The sequence below is a fragment of the Salmo salar genome, chromosome 19, assembly GCF_965601325.2.
Source record: "Salmo salar chromosome 19, fSalSal1, whole genome shotgun sequence".
Taxonomy (NCBI): Eukaryota; Metazoa; Chordata; class Actinopteri; order Salmoniformes; family Salmonidae; genus Salmo; species Salmo salar.
Window position 1 is genome coordinate 87124407 of NC_138309.1, and position 23094 is coordinate 87147500.

The window sequence follows — 23094 nt, forward strand, 5'->3', positions numbered from 1 at the left end:
GTTTGTAGAGTCACCAGCTTAATGTAGTCACTGTGTGCTAGGAATATGGGACAAAATACTAAACTTTTGACTATTTTAATACACATATAACTGAATTTGTCCCAATACTTTTGGTCCCCTAAAGTACAAAAAGTGGTTTAATTTCTTAATGGTTCACCCGATATGTATGAAAATACCCTCACATTAAAGCTGACAGTCTGCACTTTAACCTCATGGTCATTGTATCACTTCAAATCCAGAGTACAGAGCCAAAACAACAACAACACGTGTCACCGACCTGATCCCTTTGGAGTTCATTGTATTTGTTATGGTTAACTACAACTACCTTTGTAACAAAGTTATAATTTGCGTTTTCACAGCAACCTCTCCCTTACAACAACAACAAAAAACATGTCAAATTGTCACGGCTTTCTTCGTCGGAGGACGATATAGCGAAATCGTCGTCTGAAAAGGTGGACCAATATGCAGCAGAGCTGGTGTTCATTTTCTTAATTTATTAAAGAACGTTGACCACGGAAAACAATAACCACGACCAATGACAGTTCTGCAGGCTCACAAAAACACGCAATGCAAAAACAATCTCCCACAAATACAAGACAAACACACCCAACTAATATAGGACTTCCAATCAAAGGCAACACCAAACAGCTGCCTTCAATTGGAAGTCCAACCCCAATTAACTCAACATAGAAACACACTCACTAGACTACACATAGAAATACATAAACATAGACCATAACTCAAAACCCGGAAATAATAAATCAAACACCCTCCTAACTAACACACCACCCTGAACCACATAAAACAAATACCCTCTGCCACGTCCTGACCAAACTACAATAACAATGAACCCTTATACTGGCCAGGACGTGACACAAATTTGCATTTTCACATGTGAAATAGCTGCTTTCACATGTTGAGCATAAATGATATTACATTTTGAGTATACAATTTGGAGTTCACATGTTAACACCAAATTTTCACGTGAGGAGAATAACGTTTTCACTTTACATGTGAATTACAGTTTCACGTGAAATTTGCGGTTTCACGTTAAAAACGTTCACATGTGAACATCAGATATGTAGTATCACATGTAAGAAAACTCACTTTCACATGTGGAATTGCAAGTTCACATGTGAAAAACAATCTCATGTGAAATCGCATTTTACGTTTCATATAAATATATAATAAAAACGTGAAAATTGGGATTGTACATTCACGTGAACATTTATTTTTATTTATTTAACCCTTATTTTACCTTGTAAGTTGATTGAGAACACATTCTGATTTACAGCAACGACCTGGGGAATAGTTTCAGGGGAGAGATGGGGGGGATGAATGAGCCAATTGGAAGTTGGGGATGGTTAGGGGGCCATGATGGTATGAGGGCCAGATTGGGCTCAAATCAATCACATTTGAAAATCTAATTTGCAGATTCACATATAAGAAAACATTCACATGTTAAAAAACTTCCGCATGTGATTGTTTTTCACATGTGAACTTGCAATTCCACATCTGAAAGTGAAAATCGAATTTGCAGATTCACATGTAAAAAATGAAATAATGTTATTTTCCTCACATGTGAAAAGATGGTGCTAACATGTTGCAGTAGCAATGTTTTGGGCAGTGGAATTAGGGGGACCACGTCTAAAAAAGATAACGATTTTTCAGGACATTCGGGGAGCAGTGGACAGAATAGATTTTCGGGAGTGCAGGATAATGGATTGTGTTCAATAGTTCTGTTTCCGGACATAGTTCTGCTTCCGGACACAGTTCTGCTTCCCGAATATAGTTCTGCTTCCGGACACAGTTCTGCTTCCCAGACATAGTTCTGCTTCCCAGACATAGTTCTGCTTCCCAGACATAGTTCTGCTTCCCAAACATAGTTCTGCTTCCCAGACACAGTTCTGCTTCCGGACACAGTTCTGCTTCCCAGACATAGTTCTGCTTCCGGACATAGTTCTGCTTCCGGACATAGTTCTGCTTCCCGGACACAGTTCTGCTTCCGGACACAGTTCTGCTTCCGGACACAGTTCTGCTTCCGAACATAGTTCTGCTTCCGAACATAGTTCTGCTTCCCGGACATAGTTCTGCTTCCGGACATAGTTCTGCTTCCGGACACAGTTCTGCTTCCGGACACAGTTCTGCTTCCGGACACAGTTCTGTTTCCGGACACAGTTCTGCTTCCGGATATAGTTCTGCTTCCGGACATAGTTCTGCTTCCGGATATAGTTCTACTTCCGGACATAGTTCTGCTTCCGGATATAGTTCTACTTCTGGACATAGTTCTGCTTCCGGACACAGTTCTGCTTCCGAACATAGTTCTGCTTCCGAACATAGTTCTGCTTCCCGGACATAGTTCTGCTTCCGGACACAGTTCTGCTTCCGGACACAGTTCTGTTTCCGGATAGTTCTGCTTCGCATGACATAGTTCTGCCTTCCGGACACAGTTCTGCTTCCGGACACAGTTCTTCTTCCAGACACAGTTCTGCTTCCCGGACATAGTTCTACTTCCAGACATAGTTCTACTTCTGGACACAGTTCTGCTTCCCAGACATAGTTCTGCTTCCGGACATAGTTCTGCTTCCCGGACACAGTTCTGCTTCCGGACACAGTTCTGCTTCCGGACATAGTTCTGCTTCCCGGACATAGTTCTACTTCCAGACATAGTTCTACTTCTGGACACAGTTCTGCTTCCCAGACATAGTTCTGCTTCCGGACATAGTTCTGCTTCCGGACATGGTTCTGCTTCCCGGACACAGTTCTGCTTTCCGGACATAGTTCTGTTTCCGGATAGTTCTGCTTCCCAGACATAGTTCTGCCTTCCGGACATAGTCCTGCTGTATGAAGGTCTGTTAGAGGGGCAATCCTTAGTTGCTACATCCATTTTTTGAACTTATGAAGTAATGACGTGTACCCATTGATACTAGAATAATATAACGTATAAATGCCTCATGAGCTTAGTACAACTGTCGTACCCAATCAGATCCCAAAATAGAAGCTTGGCCTAGATTCAATCAGATCAAGCATTAATGGGTGATTGGCGACACCTGAGGTGCGTTCAGTTAGCTTGAATGTTTGCTACGTTGTGGAATGGTTTGGACTGAACGACACGTTTCCCCCCAAATATGTCCTTGAACAGACTTTGATGTATGTTTGCTCCCGTTTGGTGAGTTTGGCGAGGTGTGGTTTGAAGCAATGAGTGATGTATTTAATTTATTTAAAGGGCAGTGGTCAAACTGACAGCGTTCCCCAACCCACAACCCAACCCTTCCCTGTTTTCAACTCCTTCCCCGTTTTTCAACTCCTTCCCCGTTTTTCAACTCCTTCCCCGTTTTTCAACTCCTTCCCCGTTTTTCAACTCCTTCCTCGTTTTTCAACTCCTTCCTCGTTTTTCAACTGGTCGTTCAGTACAGAACCGTTTCCGTTCGACATTCAACGTAAAAAAACATACTGAGCGTAGCCCTGCATAGCAAATGTTTCGGTGGTGTCAGAGGTGACACTGCATTGGAGCCGTCAAATCGGTGAGCAGCTGCTCTTGCGTTCATTGTCACTCGCCCCACTCATAGGTAGAAGTTAAGAAGGAGAAAGTGTAGGCTATATAGAAATAATTACACTCAAATTGAAAAATCATTCAACTAAATAATGAGGATTTCTATCATCCTAATGGAGGTGTATAATTAAGCATTAAGGCCCGAGGGGGTGTTGTATATGGCCAATATACCACAAACCCCAGAGGTGCCTTATTGCTATTATAAACTGGTTACCAACGTAATTAGAGCAGTAAAAATAAATGTTTTGTCATACCTGTGGTATACGGTCTGATATACCATGGCTTTCAGCCAATCAACATTCAGAGCTCGATCTACCAAATGTTATAATAAAACTCACATTCCAGTGTTGGAATGTGTAAACAGGGCTGCATGATATTTCTGTTAACTGTATAATGCCGGGAGCCACTTGTGGATTTGACAGCTCTAATGTAGTTCCAACACTGTAAAACACTATGCGGATGTTGGCTTTAAAACGAACTGATTGAATGAGACCCTTTTTTTTACTCCAATGTTTGTAAACAAAGTAAACATAAACAACCGCTGCATAGCCTAAAAACGTGGTTAAAACGATCGTTTTGATATCATGGATGATCAGTCCTTTTTACTGAAACTGTAGCAGGGGGAACACTTGGATAATCAGAGTAGGAGTATCATCCAAGATGGCGTAGCAGTCAGACGTCCTTTGTCCTCGTCTTATCGTGTCCCGTGTATATATATAATATATATTACATATTTTCTTCGCAAATCTTTTTATATATTTTTTTCTAAAAACTCAACTTCAAAACACTCTCCCTCAACCCGCCTCACCAATTAAAATAAAAAAAAGAAGTATTATTTACCTCAAATCTGAAATCCTCAACAGAAGCTAGCCAGATGTTAGCCAGAGGTTGGCCAGTTCACTAGCTAACGTTAGAACTCAGCTACCCACGGTTAGCAGTCATCAGCTATCCCTTAGCTCGAACAGCTATCGCCAGTCTTGTACAACGCGACTCAGACCAGAGCATACCGGACCTATTTTACATTTACATTTACATTTTAGTAATTTAGCACACTCTTATCCAGAGCGACTTACAGTAGTGAATGCATACATCTCATACATTACAACCAGGAATACAACCAGCACTACGACCAGGAATACAACCAGCACTACGACCAGGAATACAACCAGCACTATGACCAGGAATAAAACCAGCACTACGACCAGGAATAAAACCAGCACTACGACCAGGAATACAACCAGCACTACGACCAGGAATACGACCAGCACTACGACCAGGAATACAACCAGCACTACGACCAGGAATACAACCAGCACTACGACCAGGAATACAACCAGCCCCCGCACTACGACCAGGAATACAACCAGCACTACGACCAGGAATACAACTTTCCCAAAGCGGATCCTTTGTCTGCACCGCCCAGGGCATTTGAACTGATTCCAGAGGCCGACCCAAAACAACGCCGTCGGAGGAAAGGGTGCTGAAGCGGTCTTCTAGCGAGGCTTCGGATGCATACACACCACCCTCCGCTTCCCAGTATATTACTCGCCAATGTCCAGTCCCTAGTTAACAAAGTCGACAAAATCAGGGCAAGAGTTCCATTCCAAAGAGATATCCGGGATTGTAACATACTCTGTTTCACTGCACACAGATGTCGGTCCACAGCCAACGGGATTTTCATTGCATCGCGCCAACAGGAATAAATATCTCTCCGGGAAAAAGAAGGGCAGGGGTGTATGTTTCATGATTAACGACTCATGGTGTAATTGTAACATACAGGAAGTCAAGTCCTTTTGTTCACCTGACCTAGAATTCCTCACAATCAAATGCCGACCGTATTATCTCCCAAGACTCTCCTCGGTTATTGTCACAGCCGTGTATATCCCTCCGACATCAGGTCATACCCCACATAGGAGCTGGAGGACAGCTGGCAGCAGGAACTGACGTTAGGTAATACCCCACATAGGAGCTGGAGGACAGCTGGCAGCAGGAACTGACGTTAGGTAATACCCCATATAGGAGCTGGAGGGCAGCTGGCTGCAGGAACTGACGTTAGGTAATACCCCACATAGGAGCTGGAGGACAGCTGGCAGCAGGAACTGACGTTAGGTAATACCCCACATAGGAGCTGGAGGGCAGCTGGCTGCAGGAACTGACGTTAGGTAATACCCCACATAGGAGCTGGAGGACAGCTGGCAGCAGGAACTGACGTTAGGTAATACCCCATATAGGAGCTGGAGGGCAGCTGGCTGCAGGAACTGACGTTAGGTAATACCCCACATAGGAGCTGGAGGACAGCTGGCTGCAGGAACTGACGTTAGGTAATACCCCACATAGGAGCTGGAGGACAGCTGGCTGCAGGAACTGACGTTAGGTAATACCCCACATAGGAGCTGGAGGACAGCTGGCTGCAGGAACTGACGTTAGGTAGTACCCCACATAGGAGCTGGAGGACAGCTGGCTGCAGGAACTGACGTTAGGTAATACCCCACATAGGAGCTGGAGGACAGCTGGCTGCAGGAACTGACGTTAGGTAATACCCCATATAGGAGCTGGAGGACAGAGGTACACACCAACTATGAACTCTGATCTGAGGGGGTTCGGCTGGCTCCTATTATCTGACGTACTAGCTCCGTCCCGAATGGCACCCTATTTCCTATATAGTGCACAACTTTTTTTTTTAACCAGGTCTCATAGGTTATATGGATAATGTGTCATTTGGGACGTAAACAGTGTGGACTGTAACTCGCCATCTAGTCTCCCTCAGTGTAATCAGAGTTATGTAAGGGAAGAATTAGACATTTGGGGGCCTGTTTCAAAATGCTACTAGAGGGGCCCCTACCCCCAAATAAAGGGAAATGTTCCTCCATACATGAAGTGTTATGATAATTAATAACCTGGTACTAAAAATACCTCTTCAGTTCTTGTGTTTCAGTCCGACTCTGGCGTTATGGACAGTACAGTTGGACCCTGAGTAATGAGGCTGAAATATTCCTGATAAACTGCTTAGTTACCCAAAGGCCCAGCCGTGAGCGGGGGGCTGCTGACCCTAAGGTCCAGCCGTGAGCGGGGGGCTGCTGACCCTAAGGCCCAGCCGTGAGCGGGGGGCTGCTGACCCTAAGGCCCAGCCGTGAGCGGGGGGCTGCTGACCCTAAGGCCCAGCCGTGAGCGGGGGCTGCTGACCCTAAGGCCCAGCCGTGAGCGGGGGCTGCTGACCCTAAGGTCCAGCCGTGAGCGGGGGCTGCTGACCCTAAGGGGCATGGGAAAGCTCCTTATGGGGGTGGCCAAACCGGTGGGCCTGATAGTCCCTGGGCGGGGGAGGGATGGCGCCGCTGGGCTTCTCCGGATGCTCATTTGGGGGAAAATATCCGATGTCAACAACATTGTGTGGAAAACAACATTGGCTCCGATTATTGAAAGTAAAGCCACAGTTTAATGTTAACGCACAATAAACAACTGCTGCTAAATTACCGTGTTATGTTCTTATTCCAATAGCAGGCTTGCAATCAAGCATGAACAAGCCTGAACAATAGCAATAGCTTGGCCCTAAGGAAAATACAACTGCTGAGGTCGCCATCTACTGGTGACATTCTGTAGTCACACCTTCCTAACGTTTCCTGACGTTTTACATTGCACAGGGTTAGAATCTTATCTCCTACACCCCATGGCATGAGTCAGTAATGATTAACAACCATTACCTCGGGAAAATAATCCTGCTGAGCCACACGGATGGTCCCGTGTGGCTCAGTTGGTAGAGCATGGTGTTTGCAACGCCAGGGTTGTGGGTTCAATTCCCACGGGGGACCAGTATGGAAACAAACATGTATGAAATGTATGCATTCACTACTGTAAGTCGCTCTGGATAAGAGCGTCTGCTAAATGACTATAATGTAAAAATGTTCTTCTATTTCTGATGGAACAGAAAGTGTCTTCCACAGACAGTTACTCTCTGAGGTGCCCAGCCTAGACAAAATGGACACCTCTCTCTGCCCAGGTAAAATGGATGTAGTCCTGTACAACACGTAAATAGCATTCAATATGAGGCCAACATTAATATGCCTTCAACTGAATGGAGTAGTGCCTAATCATGTTTAGGAAGTACATTTCCTTGTTAAGATAACGTCTTGTGCTTCTCCGCCCGTGATGCGTAGGCAGCCTACTCCACTTCATGGAAACCACACATTTTGACATGACTTTGGAAGTATGCTTGGGGTGATTGTCCATTTGGAAGACCCATTTTGCGACCAAGCTTTTAACTTCCTGACTGATGTCTTGAGATGTTGCTTCAATATATCCACATAATTTTCCTGTCTCATGATGCCATCTATTTTGTGAAGTGCACCAGTCCCTCCTGCAGCAAAGCACCCCCACAACATGATGCTGCCACCCCCGTGCTTCACGGCTGGGATGGTGTTCTTCGGCTTGCAAGCCTCCCCCTTTTTCCTCCAAATATAATGATGGTCACTATGGCCAAACAGTTCTATTTTTGTTTCATCAGACCAGAGGACATTTCTCCAAAAAGTACGATCTTTGTCCCCATGTGCAGTTGAAAACTGTAGTCTGGCTTTCTTATGGCGGTTTTGGAGGAGTGGCTTCTTCCTTGCTGAGCGGCCTTTCAGGTGTATGTCGATATATGACTCGTTTTACTGTGGATAGATACTTTTTACCTGTTTCCTCCAGCATCTTCACAAGGTCCTTTGCTGTTGTTCTGGGATTGATTTGCACTTCTCGCACCAAAGTACGTTCATCTCTAGGAGACAGAACGTGTCTCCTTCCTGAGCGGTATGACGGCTGCGTGGTCCCATGGTGTTTATACTTGCGTACTATTGTTTGTACAGATGAACATGGTACCTTCAGGCATTTGGAAATTGCTCCCAAGGATGAACCAGACTTGTGGAGGTTTACAATTCTTTTTCTGAGGTCTTGACTGATTTCTTTAGATTTTCCCAGGATGTCAAGCAAAGAGGCACTGAGTTTGAAGGTAGGCCTTGAAATACATCCACAGGTACACCTCCAATTGACCCAAATGATGTCAATTAGCCTATCAAAAACATCTAAAGCCATGACATAATTTTCTGGAATTTTCCAAGCTGTTTAAAGGCACAGTCAACTTAGTGTATGTAAACTTCTGACCCACTGTAATTGTGATACAGTGAGTTATAAGTGAAATAATCTGTCTGTAAACAATTGTTGGAAAAATGACTTGTGTCATGCACAAAGTAGACATCCTAACCGACTTGCCAAAAATATAGTTTGTTAACAAGAAATTTGTGGAGTGGTTGAAAAACCGAGTTTTAATGACTCCAAACTAAGTGTATGTGAACTTCTGACTTCAACTGTATATACTGAACAAAAATATAAACGCAACATGCAACCATTTTAAAAGATTTTACTGAGTTAAAAGGAAATCAGTGAATTTAAATAAATGCATTAGTGGATTTCACATGACTGGGCAGCAGCGGCGTGTATTCACGGGAAGCCTGGCTTCCCCGAAAAAATTTAACAATAAAAATACAATTTATCTTTTCTCTCTCTGTTTTATAATTTTACTTCCATTCGCAAGAGGCTGAATGTATTTGACAGGAGAAAGCATCCAAGCAAGGAAAACATCGCCCCTCTGTAGGCCGTCTATCTGATGGTGTCTGGTCCAAACGTGGATGACATTGTTGCAACCCGTATCATTGAATGCAAGAGAAGCCAGCGAGCATTTGGCCTCGCTTGATGATAAAAAAAAGTATAAAAACTCTTAGCCAATCAGGGTTGAGCTAAACTGAGCGAACTTAACTGTGATTGGTCCTGACGCACCAAATCGCTTTGAGACATGTCATTGACAGAAACAAGTTGAATTGTTGGATCTCGTTGTGTTGTTGTTTTCCTCTGCTGGATAGCTAGCTATCTAAAATGGTCCCTTTCCTAAACTAGCTATGGATGGAGCTAGAGATATGGACTTGTGGTTTTACTTAATTCTCCGTACTGGCCAATGATTATAACGGCGATTCTGATCTAAACCATTCATTCGTACATTGTTGTGCCCCTGGCCTGAGAGGATGTTAGTTCAATATGTAGCTAGATGTAGAAGACTAACGTTAACTAGCTAACATTGCCTATGAATGGAAGTTAGGTAAGAGAGCAATCATTTTAGCCAGGTAGCCTAAGGCAACAAAAAATTAAAGTTTCGTCAACGTGAAAGAGAGGAGGATTGCATTGGCGTTTCTCTACAAGTAGGTTGAGTCAACATGTTTTTCTACTTGCACACACACACACACACACACACACACACACACACACACACACACACACACACACACACACACACACACACACACACACACACACACACACACACACACACACACACACACACACACACACACACACCAGAACCATGGACAGCCACATCATATTTAGCTTATGTTGATTGGACTAAATCGTTTTTTGGTATCTTTTTAGACTAAGCAGAGGTGATCTGATGATGTTGAAATGGTGCTGGAATAGTGGAAGCAGCTCCTGTTCTCTCTGTGACTTGCGGCAACTCTCTGTAGTTCTAAATCAATACTTGTTTAGTGGTCCGAAAATGTCACATTAACTTGCTTGACCGTGCTGTAGGTCATGTAACTATCTGTAATGTGCTTTGTGGACTTCACGGGACAGAGGTCGCGCTCCGTTTTTTTTTTTTTTATAAAACAAAGGAGTGGTTGAATTTATTCTGCCACTGTGTCTTCTTATTGTCTCGGCTATAGTCCTCTGTAATATACTGCTCAAAAAAATAAAGGGAACACTTAAACAACACATCCTAGATCTGAATGAAATAAATAATCTTATTAAATACTTTTTTCTTTACATAGTTGAATGTGCTGACAACAAAATCACACAAAAATAATCAATGGAAATCCAATTTATCAACCCATGGAGGTCTGGATTTGGAGTCACACTCAAAATTAAAGTGGAAAACCACACTACATGCTGATCCAACTTCGATGTAATGTCCTTAAAACAAGTCAAAATGAGGCTCAGTAGTGTGTGTGGCCTCCACGTGCCTGTATGACCTCCCTACAACGCCTGGGCATGCTCCTGATGAGGTGGCGGATGGTCTCCTGAGGGATCTCCTCCCAGACCTGGACTAGAGCATCCGCCAACTACTGGACAGTCTGTGGTGCAACGTGGCGTTGGTGAATGGAGCGAGACATGATGTCCCAGATGTGCTCAATTGGATTCAGGTCTGGGGAACGGGCGGGCCAGTCCATAGCATCAATGCCTTCCTCTTGCAGGAACTGCTGACACACTCCAGCCACATGAGGTCTAGCATTGTCTTGCATTAGGAGTAACCCAGGGCCAACCGCACCAGCATATGGTCTCATAAGGGGTCTGAGGATCTCATCTCGGTACCTAATGACAGTCAGGCTACCTCTGGCGAGCACATGGAGGGCTGTGCGGCCCCCCAAAGAAATGCCACCCCACACCATGACTGACACACCGCCAAACCGGTCATGCTGGAGGATGTTGCAGGCAGCAGAACGTTCTCCACGGCATCTCCAGACTCTGTCACGTCTGTCACGTGCTCAGTGTGAACCTGCTTTCATCTGTGAAGAGCCAGTGGCGAATTTGCCAATCTTGGTGTTCTCTGGCAAATGCCAAACGTCCTGCACGGTGTTGGGCTGTAAGCACAACCCCCACCTGTGGACGTCGGGCCCTCATACCACCCTCATGGAGTCTGTTTCTGACCGTTTCTGACCGATATATATATACACTGCTCAAAAAAATAAAGGGAACACTTAAACAACACAATGTAACTCCAAGTCAATCACACTTCTGTGAAATCAAACTGTCCACTTAGGAAGCAACACCGATTGACAATAAATTTCACATGCTGTTGTGCAAATGGAATAGACAACAGGTGGAAATTATAGGCAATTAGCAAGACACCCCCAATAAAGGAGTGGTTCTGCAGGTGGGGACCACAGACCACTTCTCAGTTCCTATGCTTCCTGGCTAATGTTTTGGTCACTTTTGAATGCTGGCGGTGCTTTCACTCTAGTGGTAGCATGAGACGGAGTCTACAACTCACACAAGTGGCTCAGGTAGTGCAGCTCATCCAGGATGGCACATCAATGCGAGATGTGGCAAGAAGGTTTGCTGTGTCTGTCAGCGTAGTGTCCAGAGCATGGAGGTGCTACCAGGAGACAGGCCAGTACATCAGGAGACGTGGAGAAGGCCGTAGGAGGGCAACAACCCAGCAGCAGGACCGCTACCTCCGCCTTTGTGCAAGGAGGAGCAGGAGAAGCACTGCCAGAGCCCTGCAAAATGACCTCCAGCAGGCCACAAATGTGCATGTGTCTGCTCAAACGGTCAGAAACAGACTCCATGAGGGTGGTATGAGGGCCCGACGTCCACAGGGCCGCGGCTTTTGTGGCGCGATGGGTAACGATGCTTCGTGGGTGTCAGTTGTTGATGTGTGCAAGGGTCCCTGGTTCGAGCCCAGGTTGGGGCGAAGAGAGGGACGGAACCTACACTGTTACATACAGCTTATCATGAGGTACTCTACCTCAGGCTAGCAAAACCTTGACTACCTTAGACATCGAGCACCAGCTGTTATTGACAAATTGACCCCCCCCCCCCCCCCCCTCGTCTTAGCAGGCGTAGCTACTCTGTCCTGCCGATACCCGGAAAACACAGCCAACTGTATATTATCAGTCGTTTAGCCACGACTCAGTGAAACGTTAAGATATTAGTTTTTAATGTCCCTTTAGAACAGTCAGTGATCGCACGTCGGCTAAAAGAACAGATGGTAGAGGCAGGTTATCCACCCGACGAACTCTCACAAGGCACCCTGATCTCCACCCCCTGTATTTCCTTCATGTGAATGATGGGGATTTGGGCCTGGTCTGGGTGCAACATTACATCCTTCCCGTCTTGACTCACTAAAGAAAAGAAATGTCCAGAAGCTTTTGAAGCAGCCAATTGGTTAGGAGCCCGTAAAACAGCCATCCAGCTTCTTGATATGCAACACCTTTCAGGTGGATGGATTATATTGGCAAAGGAGAAATGCTCACTTACAGGAATGTAAACACACTACATTTGAGTAATACGATTTTAGTGCATATGGAAAAATGTCTGGGATTTTTTGTTTCAGCTCATGAAACCCAACACTTTACATGTTGCATTTATATTGTCAGTCTTAACACACCTCATGCTAAAATAACTCAAATTACCCCCCCAAAATGTACTGTAAAATACATTTGAATACACTTTTATAATTAGCATTTGGCTGTAATAAATGTACCACTAGTCACTTACACAATGCCTGTTTATATAATGTTTACATTACTCATCTCATATGTATATACACTGTACTCTATACCATCTACTGCATCTTGCCTATGCCGTTCAGCCATCGCTCATTTATATATTTATATGTACATATTCTTAATCATTCCTTTACACTTGTGTGTATAAGGTAGTTGTGGAATTGTTAGATATTACCGGACGATCAAAACTAGAAACACATGCATTTCGCTACACTCGCATTAACACCTGCTAACCATGTGTATATCCCGTGTGGCTCAGTTGGTAGAGCATGGTGTTTGCAACACCAGGGTTGTGGGTTCGATTCCCACTGGGGACCAGTACGGAGAAAAAAAAATGTTATGCATTCACTACTGTAAGTCGCTCTGGGTAAGAGCGTCTGCTAAATGACTAAAATGTATGTGACCAATAAAATTTGATTTAACTGTACAGCGTCAAAGTTACTTGAATTCCATAACCATCTACAAATTTAAATATAATTGCAAAATTAATATTGATAAAATAATGTAGAACATAATCGATGTCGGATGCTCCAACTTTCTACACTAGATGGCAGCAGCACCACAAAATAATGACTTCAGACCAGAGTTCAACAAATACACTTCTTCTAATGTTTTTATTGTACAGAGCTCAGAATCCCATGAAAAACCTGGAAAAATAAAGAAATTCACAACATTAATACCAGAAAACCAAATCAGTTTCTACAGCAAATAAACATTTCCAATAGTTTGTGTAGTAACGATTTACACCCATAAAAATACTATAGACTCCAGAAATCTAGTCAAGGGTTTCCTTGATGCCACACAATAACAAACAAACATTGTAATCCAAGTTTCACTTTCAGGACATTGCTTCATCTTTAGTAACGACATGTTTAAACTAGTGTGCCGTATATCCAAACACAACAAGCTGCTTTTAGTGGGACTTTAACCAAGTTAACGTCCCAAAGGGCACATCATGCCCTATATAGGGCGCCAAATAGGGAGTCCATAGGGGACACGGCCTGGGATGTTGGGAAAATAACGTAACAAGCTGCTCTACAATAAAAAATAAAAAGAAATGCAGTTGACAAATTTAATGGACTTTTAGTTATTTGTGTGTATGATTTTAACACTTGAGCCTGGCCGTTTAATCCAGCGAATTCATAACTGTTCCCCATCGAAATAGGAAATGGAATCTCAGTGGAATACAACCTGGTCCAGAATTATCCGGTTTTGAGACGGTGTACTGTAAAATAAACACCATTTTCAGTTCACTTCATATTAGGAATGACAGTTATTTTATTTTTTTACTTTTTTAAACTTGTGGTTTCAGAAAAAAATTGGCTTATTTTTTCAGACTGGTTTTCACCAGAGTCGATAAGATGGGGAAAAAAGTTGAGCATCATTAACCACATTGTGTAAAACTAGAAACTGAACACTTAAGTAGAAACAATGACATTTCAAATGAAATTTTTCAAATGATTTTTTTGGGGGGGGTTGAATTGGATCAAGCTGAGAAACCGGCCCAGAAGACAGTCGTAATGCTGGAGCTACACCACTGAAAAACCCAATTCAGCTAATCGAGATCTTGACGATTCCATATTAAAAAAAAATTTAAGGTGGAAATTGTCTCGCCTACTACTCATCTCCAGGAACCTGCGTTTACTGGCATGAAGGGGTTGCATCCCAATACTACATCATTTTAATAATTAGCTGGTTGGAGCAACACATACAGGTGGGTCGATCCCCAGGAACGGAGTTGAGAGCCCATGGGACAATAGTCTCACCATAGATTCCCTAGTTCATCCTCCTGACGAGTCTATTGATCTGGTCTTCCCTGTTTCCAGCATCTCCTCCCTCCACAAAGTGAGTCGTCTTCTTGTTCATGCCGCCGCGGGGCGTGGACAGTTTGAAGGGCCACAGGAAGTTGTTGGCAGGCTTGAAGTTCTTCCCGACTGTGTAGATCTCATGGATCAGGTCCTCCACACAGATGATGCTGTATTTACCTGGGAGAGGGAGAGAGGGAGATGACGACAAAGCCAGAGTGAGGAAACTGCACGATTCTTCAAAGAGGCAATCTGTAGCTCAAACTACTAAGCCCTCACCCAGCCACTGTTTTAGTAAACAGCTGAGGGATGGAGAAATGTAACGACTCAAATTACCCCTTTAATGGACAACGGTCTGTGCAGACTACCCCTTTAATGGACAACGGTCTGTGCAGACTACCCCTTTAATGGACAACGGTCTGTGCAGACTACCCCTTTAATGGACAACGGTCTGTGCAGACAACCCCTTTAATGGACAACGGTCTGTGCAGACTACCCCTTTAATGGACAACGGTCTGTGCAGACAACCCCTTTAATGGACAACGGTCTGTGCAGACTACCCCTTTAATGGACAACGGTCTGTGCAGACTACCCCTTTAATGGACAACGGTCTGTGCAGACAACCCCTTTAATGGATAAAGGTCTGTGCAGACAACCCCTTTAATGGATAACGGTCGGTGTATAGTAATGGGATATCTAGGTCCATTAAATTAAGCATTATGTAAATGCAGTTTCCTATTCTAAACATATCAGATTGAAGTAACAGTCGGTTTCTCAATGTGGTTTCAGACAAAATTGGCTAATTATTTTTTCAGACTGGTTTCACCAGAGTCGATAAGATGGGGAAAAAAGTTGAGCATCATTAACCACATTGTATAGAAGTTTATAAGACAGGGGTAAATGGGGCATCCTGCCCTAGCTTACTATATGAAACTAGCTTTCACTTCTCAGAGATAGATCCATCCAGTCCCATATTGGACCGGCAGCCCAATTCAGATCATTATCCTCCAGTTGACCTTTCAACCAACCAGGTGAGCTTTTGCCAATAACTGGGCTGCCTGTGTAAAACACAACCGTACAAGAAGCATCGTAAAAGCGTACCCAGGGCCTTCTCGATCAGGGCGTTGTCTGTGAGAGCGATGCGCTGCTTGGTCATCCTGCCATGGCCACGCTTGTAAATCAGCTCACGCACAGACTTTAGGTTGGGGTACCTGGGAGACAAGAGAAACACTATCAGTGATGTACTTAAACACCTAGCTTATCGTTGCCATTTTACCCACCTCCATTCAAAGTGTGTATATATATATATATATATACACATACACACACAAATGGAGCTTTCAGATAACTATTGAAAAGCATTAAACAAATGTCATGTATTAGCCAACAAGTAGGTTGTGTAGTCTCATTAAACCAGTGACAAATTCCTGCAGCCAATCAAAACGTCAATGGGTTACTTATACCGGACACGCCGCCACACAAGTGTGTGACTGGTTTACTGCAATTTAAAAAAAAAAGAGTGCCATTAGTAATATCTCAATGTGGTTTCAGACAAATTGGCTTATTTATTTTGTCAGACTGGTTTTCACCAGAGTCGATAAGATGGGGAAAAAAAGTTGAGCATCATTAACCACATTGTGTAAAAACTTCTGGGACAATGACAGTACAATTTGTAACTTCTATCTCACCCTAATCACTGCCAAATATATATATATATATATATATTTTTTTTTTTTAAATTGTATTATTATTTTAAATCTACACCTGGAGGTCCAGAGGACTGCTGATTCTGTTCCACCTGAATTAATTGCACCCACTATTTTATTCACCTTTATTTAACCAGGTAGGCTAGTTGAGAACAAGTTCTCATTTACATTTGCGACCTGGCCAAGATAAAGCATAGCAGTTCGACAACATACAACAACACAGAGTTACACATGGAGTAAAACAAACATAGTAGAAAAATAAGTTTATATACAAAGTGAGCAAATGAGGTGAGATAAGGGAGGTAAAGGCAAAAAATGGCCATGGTGGCGAAGTAAATACAATATAGCAAGTAAAACACTGGAATGGTAGATTTGTAGTGGAAGAAAGTGCAAAGTAGAAATAGAAATAATGGGGTGCAAAGGAGCAAAATAAATAAATAAATAAATACAGTAGGGGAAGAGGGTAGTTGTTTGGGCTAAATTATAGATGGGCTATGTACAGGTGCAGTGATCTGTGAGCTGCTCTGACAACTGGTGCTTAAAGCTAGTGAGGGAGATATGCGTTTCCACTATGTGTCCCAGGTCTAAATCAGTCCCTGATTAGAGGGGGGGGGGGGGGGGGGGGGGGAATGAAAATTAGTGGCACTGGCCTTGATACCCCTGGAACTGGGGGGTTCACATTCAAGCAGATGGTCTAGGCAGCCTTACCCCCAAGCGATGTAGGGCTCAGCGATCCTCAGCATGTTGATGGAAGCCTTGTTCAGTTTGACGAACACGCCGTTGAAGATCTGACGCAGACGCAAAAGCTGGAGGACCTTGCGCACCTTGGGGCTGACACCGTTGATACTGGGGGAGGGAGACACGGGGGAAAGGTAGTTACACTTGTGTTTTCAGAACAGTGTCATTAAATCGTTTTTCCCCCCCCCCAGTCAGCTTAAGTTTACACTCAATGTGGTTTCAGACAAAATTGGCTTATTTTTCAGACTGGTTTCACCAGAGTCGATAAGATGGGGAAAAAAGTTGAGCATCATTAACCACATTGTGTAAAACATGAGGTACTCTTACCCTACGAGGTCCTGAGCCTGCTGGTTTTCTGTTCTACCTGATAATTAATTGCATATCCTTGTGTACTAGATCTAAAAGCTGGTCCCTGATCAGAGGGGAACACAGTGGAACTGGCTTAGAGATCCAGAGTTGAGTTTTAGGGGTGTATACTTTACCAAGACAGGAAAGTGACATTCACCGTCTATCCCAAGTGACAACACAAATAAAATTAAAAAAATCTATGTGACTGTAGATTTAATATTACATGCATCTTTTTTACCCAGCACCTGAGTGAAAATGGTGAACAAGCCACTGTGATACGAGGCAATTTTTTGTTCCTTTTTGCAGACGCTCTTATCCAGAGCGACTTACAGTAGTGAATGCATAACATTTCATACATTTTTTTTGTATTCTTTTCCCCCCCTCTGTACCCCGTGGGAATCGAACCCACAACCCTGGCGTTGCACACACGATGCTCTACCAACTGAGCCAACAGGGAAGGCGATTCTGACAATACATGTAATTTAACAGACACTTTCATCCGGGGGGAAAAAATAAGAAACGTACCCTCTGATCCTGATGACGAAGGCCAGTTTGGGCTCAGCTGGGACGTAGAAGTTTCCAACCTTGCGGGCTGTCCGCCCCATGCGGATCTCACGCCTGTACATCTCCCTGTACTCCTTGTGGTACTTCTCAGCCCTCTTGTAGATCAGGTGCCTGGTCACCTTACGAGTCTGGGGATACAAAGCATCAGGTATGAGTCAGAGCATGAAAACTGGTGGGGGGGGGGGGGGGGGATGCTTATTTAGGACATTGCCTGTAATTTCTTTCAATGTGATTTCAGACAAAAATTGGCTTATTTTTTCAGACTGGTTTCACCAGAGTCGATAAGATGGGGAAAAAAGTTGAGCATCATTAACCACATTGTATAGAAAGTTTAAATTACAGGGCATCCATAAAAATCAGTAAGGTTAAGATATTTTCCCAACAACTTGCAGTAGGACAATGCCAGTACATCAACTACATATTCTAAAACATAGTCAACGTGGAAACCTGCTAGTTAACAAACAAACAAAACAAAAACGTACTTTTTTTTCGGCAAGCATCTTCTTGATACGCATGGCCTTCATGGTGGCGAAGGCCTTTCGCCTTTTTAAAAGGCTCTCCGGGACCGCGGGGAGCTTCTTTCTGCAACACAGATTCACAACAGGAACGTTTTTAATAATGGTAGCGACTGGCTGTGAAATAGTTTTAATTAACTTTTTTTTTTTTTTTTAAAGAGGAGAAAAACTGATATATCAACACTGTTAGCAACATCCCCGCTAATGTTACCTAGCCATTTCCCGAAACGCGAGTCTGACTTGGTAACGTTTAGTTATTTACGTAAAAATCACACAACGGACGGAAACAAATGCATTTTGTGGTATTGTGGTGGACTAAAACAGCAATAAAAATAGTCAGAAAACATTCGCTACACCCATAGACAATATATCCGTAACATTAAAAGCTAAACATAAAACATTATCGTGAAACGAGCAGATGAATTCACAAGACGGACGTAGTTTTTTTTTTTTCTACCCACATCCAATCAACCAAATGAACACAAATATCGTAGAGCATAGAAAAACGACATTCTCAACACAACTGATACGAACAACATGTTAGTTAACGATAGATACACCATTTTTTAATGTCAAATAACTTTATGATATTCATTAAATCGGTTGATGGATTTAGATTCTTGCAGAGCACAAATCACTCACTCTGCGTCCGCCATTATGTCCGCCGAGAAAGAGACTCGCTCTGATGCGCATGCGTGAGATAAAGGTTGAAGGACCCCGGTAGTAGTTGTCTATTAAACTGCCTGAACAGATTCGTTCCTGCCATTGATTTAACAAAAGACTGTATCCACTATATCACAGACAGAAGGATTAGTTCAAACATATATTTCAATACATCTTCCAGTATATTTGGTGATGCGCTGTACTTCTGAGATTTGACAGTGCATTCAAAAATATATATTTTTTTAAATGTATAAATGTTGTTGTATTTTACAATAAAGAAATAACTTTTTTTCAACAATATTCATTTAACAGAAATATATATTTATTGAATGTAATTATAACTGATGTTGACATGATGTGTACTTGGTTTTATAAGATTTTGGATTAATTCACTTTAGTTTCATAACTTTAAAACAAACTGGCATTTTGTTGAAGTAATAAACCAAAACAGTACAATCTTCATCAGCTCTTGTACAGGTACCACGTTTACAGCTAAGTTATCTTAACAATTTTTTATTTAACTAGGCAAGTCAGTTAAGAACAAATTCTTCTATACCCCGCTCCTCCGCACACTCCACTGGCTTCCCAGTTGAAGCTCGCATCCGCTACAAGACCATGGTGCTTGCCTACGGAGCTGTGAGGGGAACGGCACCTCCGTACCTTCAGGCTCTGATCAGGCCCTACACCCAAACAAGGGCACTGCGTTCATCCACCTCTGGCCTGCTCGCCTCCCTACCTCTGAGGAAGCACAGTTCACGCTCAGCCCAGTCAAAACTGTTCGCTGCTCTGGCACCCCAATGGTGGAACAAGCTCCCTCACGACGCCAGGACAGCGGAGTCAATCACCACCTTCCGGAGACACCTGAAACCCCACCTCTTTAAGGAATACCTGGAATAGGATTAAGTAATCCTTCTAACCACCCCCCTACCCTCCCCCCCAAAAAGATATAGATGTACTATTGTAAAGTGGTTGTTCCACTGGATATCATAAGGTGAATGCACCAATTTGTAAGTCGCTCTGGATAAGAGCGTCTGCTAAATGACGTAAATGTAAATGTAAATAATGACGGCCTAGGAACAGTGGGTTTAACTGCCTTGTTCAAAGGCAGAATGACAGATTTTTACATTGTCCACTCGGGGATTCAAACAAGCACCCTTTCGGTTACTGGCCAAATGCTCTAACCATTAGGCTACCTAGGCTCGTAGCACGCGCTCCAGCAGGTATATCTCACTGGTCACCCCCAAAGCCAATTCCTCCTTTGGTCGTCTTTCCTTCCAGTTCTCTGCTGCCAATGACTGGAACGAACTGCAAAAATCTCTGAAGCTGGAGACTCATCTCTCCCTCACTAACTTTAAGCACCAGCTGTCAGAGCAGCTCACAGATCACTGCACCTGTACATAGCCCATCGTTAAACAGCCCATCTATCTACCTACCTCATCCCCATACTGTATTTATTTATTTATCTTGCTCCTTTACACCCCAGTATCTCTACTTGCACATTCATCTTCTGCACATCTACCATTCCAGTGTTTAATTGCTATATTGTAATTACTTCGCCACCATGGCCTATTTATTGCCTTAACTCCCTTATCTCACCTCATTTCCACTCACTGTATATAGACTTTTTGTTTTCTTTTGTTCTACTGTATTATTGACTGTATGTTTTGTTTATTCCATGTGTAACTCTGTGTTGTTATATGTGTCGAATTTGCTTTGCTTTATCTTGGCCAGGTCGCAGTTGTAAATGAGAACTTGTTCTCAACTAGCCTACCTGGTTAAATAAAGGTGAAATAACTAGTCTACCTGCCACCCCTACACTCTAACCACTAGACTACCTGCCACCCCTACACTCTAACCACTAGGCTACCTGCCACCCCTACACTCTAACCACTAGACTACCTGCCACCCCTACACTCTAACCACTAGACTACCTGCCATCTCTACACTCTAAACACTAGACTACCTGCCACCTCTACACTCTAACCACTAGTCTACCTGCCACCTCTACACTCTAACCACTAGACTACCTGCCACCTCTACACTCTAACCACTAGACTACCTGCCACCTCTACACTCTAACCACTAGACTACCTGCCACCTCTACACTCTAACCACTAGTCTACCTGCCACCTCTACACTCTAACCACTAGTCTACCTGCCACCTCTACACTCTAACCACTAGTCTACCTGCCACCTCTACACTCTAACCACTAGGCTACCTGCCACCTCTACACTCTAACCACTAGACTACCTGCCACCTCTACACTCTAACCACTAGGCTACCTGCCACCTCTACACTCTAACCACTAGGCTACCTGCCACCTCTACACTCTAACCACTAGACTACCTGCCACCTCTACACTCTAACCACTAGACTACCTGCCACCTCTACACTCTAACCACTAGTCTACCTGCCACCTCTACACTCTAACCACTAGTCTACCTGCCACCTCTACACTCTAACCACTAGGCTACCCTGCCACCTCTACACTCTAACCACTAGACTACCTGCCACCTCTACACTCTAACCACTAGACTACCTGCCACCTCTACACTCTAACCACTAGTCTACCTGCCACCTCTACACTCTAACCACTAGACTACCTGCCACCTCTACACTCTAACCACTAGTCTACCTGCCACCTCTACACTCTAACCACTAGTCTACCTGCCACCTCTACACTCTAACCACTAGACTACCTGCCACCTCTACACTCTAACCACTAGGCTACCTGCCACCTCTACACTCTAACCACTAGACTACCTGCCACCTCTACACTCTAACCACTAGACTACCTGCCACCTCTACACTCTAACCACTAGACTACCTGCCACCTCTACACTCTAACCACTAGTCTACCTGCCACCTCTACACTCTAACCACTAGACTACCTGCCACCTCTACACTCTAACCACTAGGCTACCTGCCACCTCTACACTCTAACCACTAGACTACCTGCCACCTCTACACTCTAACCACTAGACTACCTGCCACCTCTACACTCTAACCACTAGGCTACCTGCCACCTCTACACTCTAACCACTAGACTACCTGCCACCTCTACACTCTAACCACTAGACTACCTGCCACCTCTACACTCTAACCACTAGACTACCTGCCACCTCTACACTCTAACCACTAGTCTACCTGCCACCTCTACACTCTAACCACTAGACTACCTGCCACCTCTACACTCTAACCACTAGGCTACCTGCCACCTCTACACTCTAACCACTAGACTACCTGCCAACTCTACACTCTAACCACTAGACTACCTGCCACCTCTACACTCTAACCACTAGTCTACCTGCTGCCCCAAAAAAGTCTGAATGTTATTTTATTAAAAAAAGAAAAACAAAATGAGAAAAAGAAAATCTAAAACAATGGCTAACTGTTGAATAAGACATTTTGTTACAACGTTTTCCCTCTACTTTCATTCATCTGACAACACTTATGCAAAATATCCCACAGGTGGCACAAGAGCACCAGTCATCCTCCAGTTTCCACGACGCGACTTGATGCTTTAATCTCCCTGATGATCTGACGCGTTGTGACGCGGCTGTGTTTCTGTCAGGCCCTCCGGGACCCGGTCCTATAAGGGCCCATTAGATGGACAGACTGATTCAAACGCGCTTCAGCCACTGTTGTGTTATGAGAGAGGTGAAGGACTGTCACTGCAACAGAGGGAAGACTCCGTCCTCACTGCGGACTTGTGAAAGCTGGGGACTCTGCGCCATCGACAAGCAACTTTAGAAAAGCGTTTATTGATTCAATTATTAGTTGATTTTCTTTTGCAGTCTTGGGATAATAATTTTTTTTAGAAAAAGTAGTCTAATTGACCTTGTATTTAAGGCGTTTTTGAATTGACAGTATTCTGACCGTTTTGTTTCATCAAC

General features: G+C 43.7%; 2 protein-coding genes, 1 non-coding gene and 4 pseudogenes across 4 annotated transcripts in view; 1 reads left to right on the forward strand and 6 right to left on the reverse strand.

Moving 5' to 3' along the window:
• Positions 1 to 13453: 13453 nt before the first annotated feature.
• rpl7 (ribosomal protein L7) lies at positions 13454 to 19288 on the reverse strand. Of its 2 annotated transcripts, XM_014159897.3 has the most exons (7): positions 19177 to 19288; positions 18502 to 18601; positions 17981 to 18147; positions 17078 to 17215; positions 15765 to 15874; positions 14625 to 14843; positions 13454 to 13505 (listed from the first exon to the last, which is right to left on the reverse strand). In XM_014159897.3, exons 1-6 carry the CDS (start codon positions 19188 to 19190, stop codon positions 14635 to 14637), a joined length of 738 nt encoding a protein of 245 aa, XP_014015372.1. In that variant the 5' UTR covers positions 19191 to 19288; the 3' UTR covers positions 13454 to 13505; positions 14625 to 14634.
• LOC123729069 (uncharacterized) lies at positions 14158 to 14253 on the reverse strand (annotated as a pseudogene).
• LOC123729066 (uncharacterized) lies at positions 15440 to 15536 on the reverse strand (annotated as a pseudogene).
• Positions 16202 to 16300, reverse strand: LOC123729068 (uncharacterized; annotated as a pseudogene).
• Positions 17318 to 17410, reverse strand: LOC123729065 (small nucleolar SNORD12/SNORD106). The gene has a single exon (XR_006760848.1). It is a non-coding gene; the product is annotated as a small nucleolar SNORD12/SNORD106 (small nucleolar RNA).
• On the reverse strand, positions 18245 to 18339 carry LOC123729067 (uncharacterized; annotated as a pseudogene).
• Positions 19289 to 22808: 3520 nt separating the features above from the next.
• LOC106579731 (retinol dehydrogenase 10) overlaps positions 22809 to 23094 on the forward strand; it is a 24572-nt gene continuing 24286 nt past the window's right edge. The window contains exon 1 of the mRNA XM_082965546.1: positions 22809 to 23094. This exon is cut by the window's right edge and continues 495 nt beyond it. The gene's annotated coding sequence lies outside the window, so the exon portion shown is untranslated.